Raw genomic sequence first — 20,273 nt, forward strand, 5'->3', positions numbered from 1 at the left:
TTTCGCAACTGTGCACATTTGTATCAGCTTCGACCCTCAGACTTTGTCCAGCCCCAGGTTTATCATTAACAGCAAGCTGGTGTGCGTGCGAGCGTGCGTGTTTCTTGTTTGTAAAAGAGACGGGAAAAAATTAATAGCAAGTATTAGTACAAGACAAAGGGGTGAAAAGAGAAACAGAGAGAACGTGACTGTATCTGTAACCAAAAAAAAACACCATCATGTGGTTTGCAATCAATTGCAGCATGTAGTAAATATCATTGTCATCATTTATTTACAGAAAACATACAGATAGGATCCTCAAACCAGAGTTGTATGTCTGTGTATTGACCATAATTATCCCTCTGCTTTTTTTTTTTTTTTAAATGTGTAATAGGTCTTCATGCACTGAAGGTGTGTGTGTGTGTATTCATGTGCGTGTGTGCATGCGTGTGTTGGTCGATTAGAGAGTGGACACTGTGTGATCAGGCATGCGGCTCTCATTGATCATTACCAACCTCCGGGCTCACACTCTGGACCCATGATGGAAACGGGAAAGGTACAGCGCGATAATTCCTTCCATGTATTTTCATGAATTATTAGATATTGAGCCATCTAATTCTAGATCATGTAAGCAATGCATGCAAACGGGTAAGATTGAATATCAAGAACATTTTTGTCAATATCTCTATAAGAAACTTTTGCGTAACTGTAAATGCACTCATGTGCTTGCTGGTGTGTATGTGCAAACTGAAGTTTGTCCTGAATAAACTATTTTCCTTTTTTCTTTCTTTCTTTTTTTTTTTTTTTAAGAGTAAAAAATACTGCAACATTATAATCTCCCCTTAGGTTTGGTAAAGTATGTTTTCACTTCATTTTCTGCAGCAACTAACAGGTACACTGGCTTTGGCTGTGTTCACAGCAGCTCTGGGGTCCCTACAGTACGGCTACAGCCTTGGAGTCATTAATGCACCCCAGAAGGTAACGAGCCCTCTACTATAATACAGAGTTTTTCACCCTGTGTGAGCCATCAAAATGCTTCACTAGTCAAAATGAGCTTCTACCATAGCCATTTTCCCGATAAGAAAAAAGTGTATTTTCTGCAGCACTTTAGGTAGGAAAGTACTCTGAGAAACCAAGGAGCAGACTTACTTTTTCTCTCAAGTCTTTCTGTACAGCCATCCAAGAAATTGCCTAGGTATTGTCTAGTCTTTATCAGCAAAATATGCTGCACAACTTCATCAGGTATTTGCTGATTTGATATAAACTTAACATTCATCTGATGCATACGTTTTGTTTTTGAGTTACATTGATCGGACTTTCAGAGACATTATCTCACTTTGATGCTTATGTGCTACTGTTGAGAACCCTTTGCTTTTCTGTCATGTGAAGTGTTCTCATCTTCTGCTTTCATTTATTTGTATATTGGTAAGGTTTGTGGTGACTCCAGACATTCAAGCTGCCAACTGCTTTCAAAGAATGCCACTTGTTATTGAACAACAGTATCAGAGAGCCAAATGGGACATATATAAATGGCATCTCTCTTCTTGGTGTCAGCTATGTTTTGGTTTTATCTGACAAAGTTGCGTATAATTGAATCCCAGCCTTCGTGTCTGTGTCCCAGGTCATTCAAAAGCATTATGCCCAGGCCTTGGGTGTGTGGTCAGAAAGATCTACTCTATCAGATAACGACACAGACGAAACAGACCTTTCAGATGCAGGAAGCCACTCTGCTGTGGTCATGTACTGGTCACTGTCAGTGGCAATCTTCTCCATTGGTGGCATGGTATCCTCCTTTCTGGTGGGATTTGTGGGAGACCTGAAAGGGAGGTAAAACAGGATGGATGAAATAATATTCACACCATGGAAAAAAAATGTTTGACAGAATTAATGTGGATTTATTCCATGGGATGCGTACTGTTATCGAGCATCCCTCTATCTGTTTTGCAGGGTGAAGGGCATGTTGATGGTCAATGGTCTCGCTGTAGTAGCTGGACTGTTGATGGGTCTCTGCAAGATGTGGAAGCCACACATTATGGTCATCTCAGGTCGAGCTGTTATGGGCTTCTACTGTGGTAGGCTATCAACTGTACATTGAATAACTGCAATGGATATTTGAAAGAAATAAACGATTCCCTTCATATGATGGAAATTTTTTGGATCTGTTGGCTCTTGCTGGGTGTTTCAGGGCTGACGTCTGGGTTAGTGCCTATGTACATCGGAGAGATTGCACCCAAGGCGTACAGAGGGGCTTTGGGAACTTTACACCAGTTGGCTATTGTTATTGGCATCCTACTGAGCCAGGTGATTCACACACACACACACACACACATATACGCGTGCATAGCAGTGTCTTTGCTTGAAAGCACGCCTAGCATGTGACCTAAAACATCTGTCTTTCGATGAAGGTAATTGGCTTGGACTTTGTACTTGGTAATGATGAAATGTGGCCCTTGTTGCTTGGTCTATCTGGAGCTCCTGCAGTATTACAGACTGTTCTGCTGCCTCTTTGCCCTGAGAGCCCACGGTATCTTTACATCCTGCTAGGGAAGGAGCAAGAGGCTCGAAAAAGTAAGAACTAAACACATTTCAACTTTTCTCACATTTAAATCCCTCCTCAATTATCTCTTATCCAAACTCCCACTTTCAGCCAATATTTTGAATTAAATGGAAAAGGGTTAGCCTGACAAACAAAACTAAATTTGCTTCTCGCCCCTCTCAAAGACCAACTTTTTCTTTTTTTTAGCCTATGTTGGCTGGTACAGGTCATAGGAGTTCCTGCACATAAAGCTGGTTAACGAGTTTTCCAAAACTACTATTAAAGTCTCACCTTACTAACATGTCCATAAGATGTTTTATATGTTTTATTTTATTAAGCAAAATCAATCCCCAGTGCAATGGGTGGGGATTTGTGCTTTACTCTCATAGAGTACTGCCACCAGAAAGGCAAGGTCAGACAGCACTTACGTTGAAAGTAGAAGATTGGAGGAACCAATCCTGAGCAATTGTGGAGTGGGGCTTTACAGCCAATTGTTGTGCTTTGTGAGGAACCAAGCCAGTTCAAGCATGGTGGTGTAGATCAGGAGCTGCCATCTAGCCAAGAAGCTAGCCGAGCTACCTCTCGGTTAAGCATGCAGGTGCTACCTCAGCTATCCTCTCTGTTAACTTAGAAGCCAGAAGTTTGCTCGCCACAGCTCTCAGCTGACAAGCAGAGCATTTCTAATATTTTGCTAAAAAAAATCTAATATTCTGATATTTCTACTTGCATGTGACCTTGTGTAATTTAGCTCCCTAACCTTGAGAATTGCTTTCTTTGGCTGAATGATTAGAACTGGCCATTGCGTGGAATAGCAGAGACAGGGAAGGCCACTGTCATTTGCTAGCTAGCAAAGATGTAAGAGGGGCAAGATCAGCATATTCACGAAACACCAGGCAGTGAATGAAGAAAAAGGTGTACCCCAACCTATTTTAAGGCTTGATTTACAGTTCCATTAGGGTAAACGTTTTTGTTTATTTACTTTGGGGGCAATAGTTTTTGCAAAAGTAGTTTTAAGTACTTTAGTAAAGTGAAAAAATTGAGCAAGATCATTATGGAAGAACTACTTTTACTTTGTAAAGGAAGAGAAAACGCAGTCATTACACGTGAGACATTCATACGGCTTTTTGCTCATGCCTGTTGCTCATCACTTTGCATTCTGTTGCAGGTCTGCTTCGTCTCAAGGGAGCATATGATCCGACTCCTGATCTGGAAGAAATGAGAAGAGAAAAAGAGGAGGCGGACAAAGAGCCACGGGTCTCTATTCGTTCTTTGGTAGGCCTCCATACATGAAAACCTAGTTGAGTTTTAATGCTGTTATTTTCTAAATTGTATTGTTTATCACATCAGCATTCCACGCAGTAGCTTTGAAGAAGATCTCACTTTGTGATGTATTAAAAAACAAAAAGCCGTTTGAAGCAGACAGTCACCACTCATAACACTAACTAAAGCACTAACTAGCGATGCATGAAATAAGTCTTTGGGTGAATGGGTGATATAATTACTTGTTGAATACAAAATAGTATTAATTTATCAACAAAAGCACTCTATTACACAGTTAATTGTAAAAAAAAAAAGGACACAGATAAACCCATCTCACCAAGGTCATCTCCCAAATGAGTATAGTTAAAAACGGCTATATAATTTCAACATTCTAATTAGCTAATTAGATAGTAAGTATGCTTTAAATGTCATGTTTTATTTCATTTTTCTCTGCCATGTACTTACCTTGGGTCAGGTGCAATTAAACGTCCTGTTTAATTGTGAAATGCTTTTTGCACACTCACCCACACACATACAATTGCTTCCTTCCTTTCTTTTCCTCTACTTTTGCATTCAGGTATTCAATTATTCTTCAGCTGTGCTCATTACAAGTTCTCCATTTTGTTCACTGCCAGATTGTTTTTTTCTCTCTTCCATTCATTTAGCGCCTGCAGTTTAAGTCCTTGTACAATTGTATGCCTTCATACACTTTTATCTGCAGGTGCTTATCTGGACTTTCTGCTCATCACCTTTGCAACACTGACTATCTCCCTCTGAAATTAAACATTGATTTCCACCCGTGTTATGTCCAGCATCAGGGTCTTTCCCTGCTTAAACCATCACAATAAGTTCAACAAAATTGCCCATGTTAGACATGTTGCAGAAAACTATTTGACAATGTTTTACTTTCTTGTATGCTCTCCAAGATCTTCTCCTCTGTGTATAGACAGCAGCTTTTTGTTGCCCTCATGATGCACCTTTCCCAGCAGCTGTCTGGCATTAATGCGGTAAGTGGCAAAATCCATTTCAACTCTGCCTTTCTCCACCTCAGCATGTGTTGATTTTGATTATTATTAACCATCACAGCACAGACGAAGTCAGAAGTGACTTCCTTTTTACTTCTTTACTTTTTTTTTATTTGCCTGAAAGTAATTTTAGATAAGCATGGATTTGTTGTAGCCCACAGTGGTGAAATACCTCCCACTGTTATAGATCAAGCAAACACACACACACACACACACACATGCACGCACGCACACACACCGTGTTATTTTAAATTCTACCTAGTAATTATGGATATTCCTCACCTACGCTTTCTCTCCAAGATCTTTTATTATTCTACAGCTATCTTTTCCCAAGCTGGTGTTGCGCAGCCAGTCTACGCCACTATAGGAGTCGGGGTGATCAACACAGTCTTCACCATGGTGTCGGTGAGCGGCACACAAGAAAACATGCACACATATATGGGCACAAACCAGGAGCATGCGCTGGCATAGTTATGTTCTGTTGTTCTGTCTACAGCTTCCAAAAAAAAACCAAGATGAATACAAATGTTGTATCTAATGGCATTTTTTTTTTTTTTTTTTTTTTTTTTTAGACCAAGTAGAGGAAAAGATGTTTCAATTCATTACTTCCAAACATGAGAAAAGTGCCCAATGACAGCCATCTCCCCTGGTCCTTTACCTGACCTGCAGCCCTCTGTCATCAATGACTGCTTATTTTCATTAGACAGTCATCTTTATACGTTTCATTGGACTTGAACCAAACAAAAGTCCCAGCATCATGGATATCACATCCATCCAGTCATCCACAGTCCATGACAGCTTCTCTTTAGCCCACTCTATCTTTGTAAAACCCATTTCCTTCAGCTGGTTTTTTACAGTTCAGTCACAAATATTGTCTCCCGTTTGTGCGCACTTGTTTTTCATTTCTTTTGTTGTGCATGTCGTATTTAAAATTTTTTTTTTTGTCTGGGATTTTAACGTCTTCCTTGTTCGGTTTGTATGTTTCCCTTCCTACAACCTTCCCATTTTTGTTTGTACGCGCTCCAAATTTCAGACACGGCAAGCTGGGAGCGACCAACATATTTTACCACCTTATTGAAAGAGTTTTATTTCCTTTGCATTCTTTCCACTGACAGTTCTTGTGTTTTCTTTCAGTCAGCCAAGTGCAACAGCTGGATAAGGTCGGCTGGCATCCTCTTTTAAATGCAGACTTTGTAGTTTATTTTTTTGGCCTTTGCAGGGACTCGTTTTTGGAAAAATAACAAATACCAGGTTGTTGCATAAGTTTTTCCTCTACTTGATCTAAAAAAAAAAAAAAGCAAAAAAAAGAAAGCCATTAATTACAACAATGTTCATTTTGAGGTATGAATGCCAAAATATTTTAAGTAAAATCTGTGGGTTTTTCTTTTTGCCCCCCTACAAAATTAAACCGGGAACACGTTCCAAGAGAACTGTTACCATATGGTTTTTGTTTTTTTTCTTTGACCAGGGGAGGTATAAATAAGCCCCACAGATGAATAGTATACTGTGTGTTCCAGGTTGCACTGGTGGATAAGGCTGGTAGGCGTACTCTGACTTTGGTTGGTCTAGGAGGGATGTGCTGCTGTGCTGTTGCCATGACAGTGGGTCTCAAATTCCAGGTGTGTTCAATCAGGTGTGAGAGCTTCGGTCTGAGCTGAGCTGAGATGCCGCCGTTTCCTATATCAAGATACTGACACAAATCTAATTTTGATTTCAGTATTGTTTTGTAAACATGAGATAACGGTTCAGGCCCACTCAACATTTTTGTTTGCTCAGTTGACATAACTATCATCTACAGTCACTCTGACACACTTTTGTATGCTCCTCTCTAACAGCTGTCCTTTTTTCCCTCCAGAATGACTACTCGTGGATGAGCTACGTTAGCATGTCAGCGATTTTCATGTTTGTGAGTTTCTTCGAGATTGGCCCTGGTCCCATTCCATGGTTCATAGTGGCTGAACTGTTCAGCCAGGGACCTCGGCCTGCTGCCATCGCCCTCGCAGGCTGCTGTAACTGGACCAGTAACTTCATCATAGGCATGACCTTTCCATACATACAGGTAGGGAGCAGAGGCGCACATTTGTACGGTGAGCTCGTGCAACGCTCACGTGTCTTTGAATTTGTTTGATTGAAAACAAACTGTCATTACTGATTCTTACTTCTGTGTTCACATTTCTCATCAGGCGCTGTTGGATTGTTACGTATTCCTCCTGTTTGCCGTGCTGCTCCTCGGCTTCACTGTGTTCATTTACCTCCGGGTCCCTGAGACCAAGGGCAAAACCTTTGAGGAGATCGCCGCCGTCTTCCAAAAGGGACGTCGGCTCCCAAAAGAAAATACTGAACTAGAGCGGCTTAAAACATCCACGGAGGCTTGAAACAGCAGCCACCTGCGAGTATTCCCGCGTGTTATTCATTCAAGGCAAAGCAAGCTTATTCACAGATGAAAAGATTACACTTTTGACCGGCAATATCAGTTCTGTGTGGAGCAAAGTTTACATGAAATCAATATATCACCATTTTCTTTTTTCCCCAGTATTGTGAGCTGTAATCAAAGTGTCATGCTAAAAACAAACCACATAAGTGCTATGCGTTTCAAAGAGGTTACATTTGTTGTTGACTGTAAAAACCCCTTGTGACCCGACTCTGCAGTTCACCTCAGCCCTTCTGAGCTTCATAGCAAATTTTTGAATTTTATCTTGCTACGATCTGAATGTTTAACTCTCTGGGTGTTCGACTGTAAAACAGAGGTAACAGAAGAGCAAAAACTTGATTTGAAATGACAGTGTGGCCTCATTGCGGTGCTTAAACTGTTGCTCTGTTTGCTGGATGGATAAAGAAGCAACATTTTTGCACTTTTTCATATCAATGTTGTGACCACAGGTTGATTCCTCCATGGTTAAGTTTTAGAATGATAATAACGACACTGCAACTGCGGAAATAATGAGCAGTGAGTGTTGATTTTGTTTTTGCGGAAAACAACTAAACAACTAAATATTCGGATATATTCAAAGTTTGGTTCCCACATCTGGATATTATTTGTCTGTGGAAGTACCTTTTTTTTTTTTTTTTTTTTTGTCCCTTTTCATCCCAAATGTGTTCTGTTTACTGTTACTTAAATGAAGTGTTTTGCTTTAACTGTGCAGAATGAAGAATGTGTAAATGTTTGACACTGCAATCCTGTCTTCACAATTATATGCTAAAGGGAGGAAGTTTTGCGTGCCCGTGTCGACTCTTTGTTAACATGGTATTTATGACTGAGCGTGACCTTGAGGGACACACACACACACGCGCGCGTCAGAGCGTAATTGTGGTCAAATATGTGACACAGAAATGCGATGAGGAAACTTGAAACCCCCATTCACACACTGTTTGAAAAAGGCTTTTGGGTGGAGTGAGTTTAAAGTGAGTTTTCATATGCATATGTTTCATTTTACAGTGATTGACAAAAAGTCGCTGTTGTTGTGAAAATATGTGTGAGGCAAAGGCGTTTTTTTTTTTGTTTGTTTTTTTGTGGGGAGAATAAAAACTCATCAAACCCAAATGATTAACAAAATCAGAACAGAGCAGTCACCGCTGATGGTAATTTTCATCTTTCTGAGAGAGCAGATGGATGAATATTACAGTTTGACTGACGCCAAAGGACATTTTTTCCAAAGCCACCATATGAATCTATTAACCCAAAAGCGCCATTTCTTTTATGCAACTGCCAAAAAAAGAAAAATCCCTCGGACTAATTCAAGACAAACCAAGTAAACTCTGTCAGCCCTCTCTGTAAAACACCGTGTTTATTACCATATTTGTTTTATTTGTCATTTCAAGCGCGAGGGAGAATGTGGCGTGTAAAGACCTCTTGTGTGCTATGGCGTTATCTCGATTGAAACACTGGACTATAAAAAATGGAAATAATGAAAATTAACCTTCCTTTTTAATGTCTTCAAGAAAAACATGTTTGTTTTCTTTGTTTGGCACGGAATGAAAGAACTGCTATAAAACCATGTGGAAATTTATGTTGCTGTCTTCACCCAATTTAATGAGCAGTATACAGTGTTACGACTCGCGCAAGATGGAAAGCTCAGATTGTTTCATCTCTCCCTATAAATTCTGCTTGATTGTGATTGTACAACAGGTGAAAGTAAACATACTCATCTAGATTTGCTCCTTATCGAGGTTTTATTATATTTAATTGTGGTTGTGATTGATGTAATAACACTAAAGTGTCAAAGGTTGGAGCTGGTGAAGCCTAGTAGGAATTTTGACTTTCTACCCTCAAATATAATAGCCCTCATATGCACAAGTAATGCACCAGGATACATTTTGTGAAATCAGTCGAAGAAGTAACGGTATCAGTTTCAAGGAAAAAAACGAAAGAAATACAGTGTACACAGCGGCAGCAATTCCCACGAACAATCATAGGCTACGCGGTCTGTGAAGCACACCGCCTCCACCTGTACCCACCCCCCACTCCACTGTGTCCCTCCTGTGTTTCAGACGCTCTACGCATGCGAAGTGATTCCCCTCCTTTGGCATAACTAAAGACGGAAGGTAAGCTAAACTGGCAAGCTTAAAAGTAACATTTTTGACCGTGAGCGCCGCGTCAAGTGATCTTTTAGCTTTAGTTATTGTAGCGCCTTATCTAATGTGTCATAATGGGACCAGTCCGCTCTCTCGGTTGTTAATCAGTAACTTGGAAGCGGTGAGAAAACGTTTGCTGAGCGGCTGAAAGGACTGGTTTAGCTAACATTAGCTGCCGGTTTCCAATGGATGTCCGCCCCGTTAGCAAGCTAAAAGGGCTAACAGCGTCAGAAAATGCACGAGGCGGGAACCTAAAGCTAGCTTACTGGTCAAAGCTGCCGAGTCAGATGCTGATCTGGCCCAGCTGCCACGTCCTCCAGGTAGCCTCGTTAAGGGCTTTCTTAGCTGTTTAGCCCAAACTGCCTAGCTACTGTTACGCTAAGTTGAACCTTTGTTTAGATTCATTTCCAAAGAGAGTGAACTACTGGTAGCTAACTTGTTCAACACATTTGATATTGTTCCCTAAACAGTGAGCTACGTAAATTGCGAAGTCAGCATCTTGGTGTACAAACAAACTTGACATATTAGCAAGTGACTAGCTGCTAGCTTGTAAGGCAGTTGACCAAAACAGCAAAGGATGCACCACCTTGGATAGGTGTTGGGACACGCGTTTGGGGAACTAACGATGAACAGCGTGCAACACCGGACTGTTAGAAAACGAGCAGAGGCACCGACATGTTGTGATGTGAGCCTCAAATACGGCAAATTTAAACGGCATTCAACTTTTAAAAAGATAAAGAAAAAACGGCTACTTTTTTTTTACCCCTTCCCCCCCTAAATAGGAGCGTTTAAACACATCTCCTGTGATGACCACTCTTCTACAGTCTGTTAGGAATATTTTTTCCTTTTTTAAAGGTTTTCGTTGTTACCATACGGGCTGTAATGTACATGTATCACATAAATTATTGTTTCTACTTCCTGTTGTTAATGAGAGAATAATTAAAAAAGATTAAAGGTTTCGGTAACATGTTATTGGTTGTCATGCGCCCCATTAAGGCTTTTACCAGTATGCAGGGAATCCTTACATTGCTCTCTGTAACGCTGAAACACGTCCATCCTTTGCATCTTTCTGCCTCATCTAATTGATATATTTCAGTGAAGCTGTGGCTTTTTGGGACGAACACACCTACCGTCAGATCTCCTAATAATGCGTTTATGATAGTACAAAAAGTATCACATTTGCAACATTGATTCTTAGAACCATACGAATGGTCATTCGTAATGCCACCATTTCTCACACGTCTTCCTCGTTCTTTGTTTTCTTTCACTTGTCTGGGGTTTAATGGAGTAGCCCACGGCCCATTATGGCAGATGATGACTTCTCCACTGCGGATGCTGGGGCTTCTGCAACCTTCCCGATGCAGTGCTCTGCACTGAGGAAGAATGGCTTTGTCATGCTGAAAGGGCGTCCCTGTAAGATAGTGGAAATGTCTACCTCCAAGACTGGCAAGCATGGACATGCTAAGGTGAAAACAACTTGAGCTTTTTTTTTTGTTATTGTTGTAATTTAGAGCTACAGGCTTCTTTTTTTATTTATTTATTTATTTGTGCAAATTAAGCCCTTTTTTCCCCCAGTTTTTTAAGTTAGCCTCAACTCTAGCGTGGCAGGAAGCTGAATCTAATCTGTTGAAATGTTTTCCCAGGTGCACCTCACAGGACTTGACATTTTCACTCAGAAGAAGTATGAAGACATCTGCCCATCCACCCATAACATGGATGTTCCAAATGTGGTGAGAAAAGACTACCAGGTGAGATATTCCTGTTCGACAGGCATGAATTTATGTACACCAGGAACTGTTCTAGTCAGTACGGGATGTTTTTAATTTTTTTTTTTTTTATTATTATTTTTTTTATTTCTTTATAGGACCATCTATTAATGCTTTTGTTTTTTATCCATCCATCCATTATCTTCCGCTGGTCCGGGGATCGGGTCGCGGGGGCAGCAGCTTGAGCAGAGAGACCCAGACGTCCCTGTCCCCGGCCACTTCCTCCAGCTCTTCTGGGGGGACCCCGAGGCGTTCCCAGCCCAGCCGAGAAACATAGTCTCTCCAACATGTCCTGGGTCTTCCCCGGAGCCTCCTCCCAGTGGGACGGGCCCGAAACACCTCACCGGGGAGGCATTCAGGAGGCATCCTAACCAGATTCCTGAGCCACCTCATCTGACTCCTCTCGATTTGGAGGAGCAGCGGTTTTACTCTGAGCCCCTCCCAGATGACCAGGCTTCTCACCCTATCTCTAAGGGGAGAGCCCAGACACCCTGCGGAGGAAACTCATTTCGGCCGCTTGTATTCGCGATCTCGTTCTTTCGGTCACTACCCACAGCTCGTGACCATAAGTGAGGGTAGGAACATAGATTGACCGGTAAATCGAGAGCTTCGCCTTCTGGCTCAGCTCCTACTTCACCACGACGGGCCGGTGCAGAGCCCGCATCACTGCAGACGCCGCACCGATCCGTCTGTCAATCTCCTGCTCCATTCGTCCCTCACTCGTGAACAAGACCCCGAGATACTTGAACTCCTCCACTTGGGGAAGGATCTCATTCCCGACCCGGAGAGGGCATTCCACCCTTTTCCGGCCGAAGACCACGGTCTCGGATTTGGAGGTGCTGATTCTCATCCCAGCCGCTTCACACTCTGCTGCGAACCGCTCCAGTGAGAGCTGAAGGTCACGGCCCGACGTCGCCAACAGAACCGCATCGTCCGCAAAAAGCAGAGACCCGATTCTGAGGTCGCCAAACCGGACCCCCTCAACTCCCTGGCTGCGCCTAGAAATTCTGTCCATAAAAATTATGAACAGAATCGGTGACAAAGGGCAGCCCTGACGGAGTCCAACCCTCACAGGAAACATGTCCGACTTACTGCCGGCAATGCGGACCAAACTCTGACACTGGTCATACAGAGACCGAACAGCCCATATCAAGGAGTCCGGCACTCCATACTCCCGGAGCACCTCCCACAAGAGTCCCCGAGGGACACGGTCGAACGCCTTCTCCAAGTCCACAAAACACATGTAGACCGGTTGGGCTAACTCCCATGCACCCTCCAGGATCCTGCCGAGGGTATAGAGCTGGTCCACTGTTCCACGGCCAGGACGAAAACCACACTGCACCTCCTGAATCCGACATTCGACTATCCGGCGGATCCTCCTCTCCAGTACCCCCGAAAAGACCTTACCAGGGAGGCTGAGGAGTGTGATCCCCCTATAGTTGGAACACACCCTCCGGTCCCCCTTTTTAAAGAGGGGGACCACCACCCCGATCTGCCAGTCCAGAGGCACTGCCCCCGATGTCCACGCGATGCTGCAGAGGCGTGTCAACCAAGACAGCCCCACAACATCCAGAGCCTTGAGGAACTCAGGACGGACCTCATCCGCCCCTGGGGCCTTGCCACCGAGGAGTTTTTTGACCACCTCGGCAACCTCAGCCCCAGAAATGGGAGGTCCCACGTCCGAGCTCCCCAACTCTGCTTCCTCATCGGAAGGCGTGTCGGTAGGATTGAGGAGGCCCTCGAAGTATTCCCCCCACCGACTCACGACGTCCCTAGTTGAAGTCAGCAGAGCCCCGCCCTCACCATACACGGTGTTGACGGTGCACCGCTTTCCCCCCCTGAGCCGCCGGATGGTGGACCAGAATCTCCTCGAGGCCGTCCGGAAGTCGTTCTCCATGGCCTCCCCGAACTCCTCCCAAGCCCGAGTTTTTGCCTCAGCAACCGCCGAGGCCGCGTTCCGCTTGGCCTGTCGGTACCCATCAGCTGCTTCCAGAGTCCCACTGGCCAAAAAGGCCCGATAGGACTCCTTCTTCAGCTTGACGGCATCCCTCACCACTGGGGTCCACCAGCGGGTTTTTTATATGATCTGATTTCAAATGAAAAAAAAGTGAGAAACCAAATGCCTTGTCTATTGCAAAAGGGGTGTATGTATCAGCTTTGTCAAAGGTGAGCTGTCATCAGTAGCTGTGAGAGAAAGGACAAGTTTTCAACCGGTTCGGCAGGTTGTCGCTTTGGGGCAGAAATTCTGGAAAAAAATGCAGAGACGATCGGTATTTTTAATGAAAAGACAGATGCAGGTTTATTGTCACTTTTGTTGAATTGGAATTCTGCTCTGCTTTCTTTGTATATTTTATTATTCGGGGGAATTTTTTTTATTTTTTTTAAATAATATTTACACCTGCCTACCATGTTTGTGGCTCTAAAGAAAGGGGGGGGGGCAGTAAGGATATGATGTGGGATGGAGTAGAATTCCAACTCTCGCTGTTGACAGAGGCCTTCTCACAGGTCTTTGCGTCCTGTTATGATTTTAATCTGTTGCTTGTAGCGAGCCATCTTGACTTCGGTGGTTCCAGCCATTTACAGCCATATGAATCCAGAAAAAACCCTCTTGTTCTCCCACTTTCAGAATGAAATCCGTCCTTGCTGCTTGGTTTTGAGTCGCATGGCGTTGATTGGGTTTTTTGCTGCTTCTTACGTTGTATTTCCTGGTGGCATATTTAGGTCCTCGACGTCTCAGATGGTTTCTTGGCCCTGATGGACGACAACGGGGAAACCCGAGAGGATCTTAAAGTGCCAGATAGCGACTTGGGCAAAGAAATCGAGAAGAAGTACTCGAGCGGAGAACAGTTCACGGTAAGTGTGTACGTGTTGTGGGTGGCGAGGATGGTTGGCACGGAGTGACTGTTAAACTGCCTCTTGTTGCATGAATTAAACCTGCTTCTGACGACTGTTTTCTTTCATATTTAATTTCTTGTTGTGCTCAATGCCAATCACGCTTATTTCTCCCTTTTCAGGTCTCTGTGTTGAAAGCTGTGGATGAAGAGCATGTAGTCGGCACGAAGAACATGACCTCTTAATTAGTCCAGGACAACGTCGGAGACCTCACCCCTCGTTTCTCTCCTTTATGGTTTTGAAGCTTCACCAAAGCTGCGAGCCTCCCCCTATCCCCCCCACATCTCCAGCAGAGTCTCTGCTGTCAGCTGGAAACTGGACTTGGTCAGCTCAAACCGTACCTCAGACTCAGGCCAGAGTGGTATTCTTCTCATTCAATTTCGTTATCCACCCACAGGCATCACGGTATCACTTAGCAGCATGTTCTGGTCTGATTCCAAGAAATATTGATCACGTTCCAGCAATTCATAACATTCCAACCATAGTCTAGAAAAAAGAGCTTTTTAGGGTGCATTGCTCTCAACGTCACTTACCGTCCTTTAAAATGAAAAGGCGTCGTTTCCCAGTTGGATACAGTTTTGGTGCTGTACTTGACTTAAAACCTTCATGAAATTCCCCCCGATTTCGATGTTTTTTTTTTTTTTTTTTTTTTCCCAATCTCTGTAGCGTGACAATGCACCTCGAGCATGTTGCAGGTCTGCATAGGACACGGCTCAGAGAATCCATAATCACTGCTTCATTAATAGCTGGACTACGCCTTTCCACCGCCGACGAGTAACACCCAAACACCTACATGGACACGAATAACTCGTATACACATGCCTTAGCAGCTATGTGCTTCAGTAGAAAGCTAAAAAAAACAAAAAACAAAAAAAACAGATTTATTTACTCTGCACTTCCACCGCAGATCTGCAGGCACATTTTCTGCTCCATGTAGCCAGGTCTCAAGGTCAGCCTTTTTTCCCCTCGCCGTCTCAGCAGCCGAAACGGACTGGGACGGAGGTGGCTGGGTGGGGGCCATTTTTCCTCTTCTGCGTTACGGAACCTTCTCTTCACTTGAGGCCTTTACGAGCTGATTAAATGTATAGCAAATTATTTTGAAAAGAACAAAAAAAAACAACAAACGATGACATCTACATTATACGCGATAGTTTTTTTTTTTTTTTTTTTTTAACCGTTATCTCCGAGCTTAATTGTAGCAGGTCAACAAATCGATACAAATATAGAATTATCCAAACAAAACTCTGGAAACTAGCAATTTTAAGAAATGCACGATGTAACCAAATCTAAGGGGTGCTTGATATGGGGGGTGGGGGTGGTAAATGGGTCTGTGTGTGGGTTGCTGTCGGGGGGAAGGAAAGAAGAGTGGGGGTGCTTGGCCTTTTTTTTGGAGTATAATGGGACATTTAACAGTTTTGTGCAGAGGATTTTGTTTTTTTGGCCCTTGGGTTTTTTTGTTTTATTTTTATGAAATCATGCTAAATCGTTTGGTTCATTTAAACTCACTCAGACTCTTTCGGGGTGACATTAGGTAAAGACTTTAAGTAATCCGAGTGCATTTACATGGACTGCATCCATGTGCTTGCCAGTCCATTTTCTCCCTTGCCTCTCACCCTTCAGATTAAAACTGAATGGGACATTCCCGTTGTTTTCAGCAATATATTCGAAGCGCTGCAGCCCAAGGTTTCTGTTTTTGGTTTTGTGCTTACTGTGTTCCGGTTGCAGCATTTGGATTTAGCAAAGGGGCCAATTCTTTTTTCTTTTTTTCAGGAATGCATGTGTTAAGGAAAATATAAATAACTGCTGTTCAGCCATGAAAATTATACATTTAAGCTTATAGGCAAGTTATACATTTGCAAGGGTGCATGAGGAAGAATAAAAGCAATATTTAACCTGTTTTAGGTTTTGGGTCATGAACCTACGATCTTGCAAAAAAGAAAGAAAAAAAAAACCCTGTTGGACGCTCAGATAAGCGTGACCTCAAGAAAACTGGTTTCTGTTGCAGAAATCCCTCTATCCCTTCTAACGGGTAAGGACAATGTTTACATGATGTTTATGACATCAGGTTACTTCTAAAAGTGGATAACATTCTTATCAATTGTTAAGATGCGTGTGAACGCACAGATTGTAATTTTTGACATTTGAAGGTATTCTGTTCTGTTGGACAACAGCAGCCGGTCTGTCACTTCTGTTTGGGTTTCAGTCCGCCTAAAGTATTGTTTTCGACTCCATCGAGACGCCGAAAGTCGTCCACTGGGTGTCGTCTCTTGAATTTAGTTTCTCATCATTCCAGTCTTGTTCAGAGTGTGAGGTCCCCCCACCCCCCGAGTGATTTTTGTGGAAGCAACTGTGGCATTACAAAAAAAAAAAAAAAAAAAAAAAAAAATGGTACATCTGACTATATGAATAATCTTTAAAAAAAAAAAAAAAAGCCTGTGTTGGATTGTCATTGCACTATGTGTGCAGGGTTAATGTGCAGGTCTGTGACAGTCTGTGGCGGACAAAGGAATTCGTTGGACGGCCTGCGGTCCCAGCTTGCTTTCGTACGCACGCGGGTCCTCTCAACACGTAGCCTTTGGGCGCTTCACTCTGATCTGACCATAATCCGGGAGCGAGATGTGCAAGGAATGCGTGAAGAGCATAACCTGCTGTTAACCCGTTCAGCTAAGAGGGAAGAAAATCAACCTGCACAGATGTTAATTAAGCACACGCAAACATCGTGCTCTTTCCGTATATCTTTTTTTTTCCTTTGCAGATTTGGTTCGGAACATCCTCCCTCCTTAAATACAAAAGCCGTGGATTATAAGATTCCTAACACCTAATTAACGGTGCAGTTTAAAAGCAATGGCGCTTCAGTGCTCCGCTATTCTCCCGCACTCTCCGTAGCCTTTATAAAAGAGGGGTCTCCCTTAAGCCATATTTGTACATGTGTCCAAGCTCCCTTGTTCCCTCCCTGTCCTCTCTAGTTATCGTGCTGCTCACTTTGCAACGGGTTATGAGACTGCTCTCGGATTCCGTTTGAGAACATGTTTACAGTGTGAGGTCGGGTGACCCTGTCGTCTTGCCTTCCTGACCTGGTATCAGTCCGGTAGACGCAGCTGGTCAGTATCACGAGAGCAGAATGTTTTTTTCTTTATTGTGTCAGGGCTCCAAAGTGAGTTTTAGGAGACACGATACTCAATTAGGGTAGAAAATAAGAATCTGTCTCAACCCAGTACTTCTATGGTGTTATTTTTTTTCTTCTTTCTTTTTTCTATTGTGTCACCTCTTAAAGGTATAGTTTGTTTCACATTTTCTTTCTCTTTGAACTGGGTTACTTCGTTTTTATTGGAGGAAAAAAAAAAGGTTTATTTGTATGTTTAAACCACAGTTTTAGACTGCATTGTATTATCTGTAAGCCTGAAATAGGCACCTATGGTATATATGTTCCTGTGTATGCTGAATAAGTTGTTTTAGGTCATTTTTAAAGTGAAGTACAGGTCTATTTGTACCTGTGTCGTCTTTCCAGGGGTAAAAGTGACCTTTAGCCTCTTGTGGAATATAAGGATATATAAATGCCTCTTTTCTGGGTTCCGACTAATCTATGGCTACTGTCTTAAAAATTGTTTTCATTATGTTTTCAGTATGCTCAATAAAGTTCATCAGATGTGACCGGCTACAGGAAGTGCAAAAGCTTTTGTTCTTGTTTTGTTCAAACTGACAAACACATCGGCTCAAAATTTAGTCCACTGCTTGACACGAGAGCCAGTTCCATTCACTGTCACAGAGGAGTATGTCCTATAGAAAGCATACTAACACATTTACTAACGCTCTGCTCTTCCTTCAAAGTGCACCGATGTGCCTCTGATTACTCTGAATGAAACAAAGAGATTGAACTTAACTGATTTCTCGCATTTCTAGGATCTTTATCCCCTGGACAAATGGAGCGGGTTTTAAGTGTCACAGTTGTTGTTATTATTATTAATACAGGTATTTTAGATAAACTAGGTTCGCTGTCTGCCTGCTTCATGCGACCCCTCCCAAATAAATGTGGCTCCAGGAAGGCTGCTTTTGGAATGGGGGACGCCTAAAAAGCCACAACAGAGATGTTAATGTTGGCAAGTAACGGCATACCTGAAAGAACAGCCTTAGGAAAGACTTCTTCAGAAAAATAAAGATTTTTAGCTTGGAACTTACTTACAAAAACGCATGCGTTGGCGGCCACAAATTCATAAGATGGAGATGCAGCATCGTTCTGAAGAGCCGAGTCCTGATCTTTATCCAGCTGAATGAGTCGACATTTGCATCTGGGAGGAGGTAACGATCAAACCTGAGAAGTGGAATTGTTCATTAAAGAGTGTGAACCAACATCTAAACATCTGGTTCAGATGTGTAGATTATTATAAAAAAGTAAGTTAAAATGCAAAATGTTCCCTTTCTTGTCTATGTGATAAATGTTGATCAAATAGTTCCAACTTGGATCAGAAAGAACTTTGATCCTTCTTTGAACTTTGAAGCTTCTGAGCTAATATCTTTGACTTTGTCTGCATATGTTTGAGGTTCACATTTTTTCCCTTCTCTATCTTGCCTGAAACTTCTTTTTCTTTTTTGGTACCATCTTCTGTTACATGCTGAACCCCATCTTACCGCCTTTTTTTTGCCAGCACACTTCTTTCTACATTTGGACATCTTTACTTTCTGCCATCTGTGACGGCGGCACTTCCTCAACAATTCAGCAGGTGGCAGCAAAGCATCGGTTTTGATAAATGGGATTTAGAATCGGCCTCCTCGTGAACCGTCGAAGCGTTCAGACTGTTTCACTGTTCATTAAATGGAAAGAGACAAGACATCAATCGTTCTTAGACTTCAGTCAGACCACATTGTTCCCACTTTATTTTGCCATGTTTGGGGCTCTTCCCAGACATGAATTGCTCACTTGAGAATGACCCCCTCTGACACGGTAATGTTTCTCAGGAGAAATTGGATCCATAGCCAAAAAGCCCCCTGTTAAACAGAGAAAAACCCTTGTTTGAGCACCATCCCATACAGAAAAGGTGCTTAATCGTGACTAGTAAATGCTGATTTCTCATACAGACGTACTCTGATGCATCAATGTTAACAAGACACATGGAATCTCCTTGCACTGCTGGCAGACCTCCATAACGTGGACTTTGCAGCAATCACAGTGAGAGTTTTGCAGGGATATGTGGAGCTCCTTCAAGGATCAAGTAGAAAGTGAAGCTGGGATTGTGGGGGGGATTGGCTGAGGTTTTACGGACCATTCCACCACGCTCCAAACTTGTTTATCAAGACAGCGAAGCTCCTGGATTCCTGGCTGATTTGTGGGTGGATATGAGCCGGTTTTAAAAGGTTTGATGGAGTTTTGGAACAGAACAGGCTTGTCTTGTAAGTCAGGAAAAACAGTGCTCTCAACACACACACAGGCTGCATATACCGACAGCGAGGTGGGGTCAAGCTAAGAAAGGGCCTTTTTTTTTCCTTTTTAAACTGCAGGACCTATTCCTCAAAACAGCTTGAGGTGGAGACAGAGAGATCAAAGCCACGGTGCGAACCATGTGCTTTTATTGAAAGGGTATGGGATTAGCTGTGTGAGAGACACACTCACCAGAAATGTTGTTCATTTGATACCTGTGAACTCCTCACCTAATTTAATTTATCGCAGCATATTTAAAAAACTGTTCATTTATTGCACTTCATTGCAGCGCGCCTCACGTTCAGGTCTGCTGAACGCACGCTGAAGCCTGTGTGCTCAGGTGGTGAACGTCTGCTCTACAGACGCGAGTCTGTCTGCTCTGCTCAGGTGGTGTTTGACGGTTTTTGAAGATAAGGGCAGTTAGCGAATCCAGATTTTTCTTTCTTTTGTGGGAGATAAAAAAAAAAGAACAAAGAGAGGGAGGGCCCTCTTCACCGCTGTCTCTGACAGGATTTGGAGGATGAATGGAGGGCAGAAAGAGGTGTTCTGGCTTCCTTTCATGTGCTCGGTCCCACTGAGAGACAAACAGCTGGGCAGGTTTCTCTCTGTGTTTGTGTACGGGGTGCGGAGAAAAGGGTGAAAATTGGACATAACCACTTGATGGATTTGGATGTTAAGACACAAGTGACTCTTTATCTGTCATTTTATAGATTTTTCCTCTTTTCTTTTGCCAGCTCTCTGGCTGCACAGAATCAGCCTGTTCAATCACCTCAACTCCTTGGCCCAGGTGCCCAGGTCGGCAGCAAAAACAGGCGACAAGGGGCACCGTC

General features: G+C 43.0%; 2 protein-coding genes across 2 annotated transcripts; both read left to right on the plus strand.

Moving 5' to 3' along the window:
- The first annotated feature begins 61 nt into the window (after positions 1-61).
- Positions 62-8,683, plus strand: slc2a2 (solute carrier family 2 member 2). The gene is made up of 11 exons (XM_075448862.1): positions 62-957; positions 1,601-1,806; positions 1,927-2,051; positions 2,165-2,280; positions 2,385-2,547; positions 3,681-3,787; positions 4,702-4,782; positions 5,101-5,205; positions 6,318-6,419; positions 6,656-6,859; positions 6,984-8,683. Exons 1-11 carry the CDS (start codon positions 838-840, stop codon positions 7,173-7,175), a joined length of 1,521 nt encoding a protein of 506 aa, XP_075304977.1. The 5' UTR covers positions 62-837; the 3' UTR covers positions 7,176-8,683.
- Positions 8,684-9,250: 567 nt separating this feature from the next.
- Positions 9,251-17,686, plus strand: eif5a2 (eukaryotic translation initiation factor 5A2). The gene is made up of 5 exons (XM_075488075.1): positions 9,251-9,342; positions 10,664-10,838; positions 11,016-11,120; positions 13,860-13,991; positions 14,153-17,686. Exons 2-5 carry the CDS (start codon positions 10,677-10,679, stop codon positions 14,213-14,215), a joined length of 462 nt encoding a protein of 153 aa, XP_075344190.1. The 5' UTR covers positions 9,251-9,342; positions 10,664-10,676; the 3' UTR covers positions 14,216-17,686.
- The last annotated feature ends 2,587 nt before the right edge of the window (positions 17,687-20,273 follow it).

The sequence above is a fragment of the Odontesthes bonariensis genome, chromosome 17 (assembly GCF_027942865.1).
Source record: "Odontesthes bonariensis isolate fOdoBon6 chromosome 17, fOdoBon6.hap1, whole genome shotgun sequence".
Classification (NCBI taxonomy): domain Eukaryota; kingdom Metazoa; phylum Chordata; class Actinopteri; order Atheriniformes; family Atherinopsidae; genus Odontesthes; species Odontesthes bonariensis.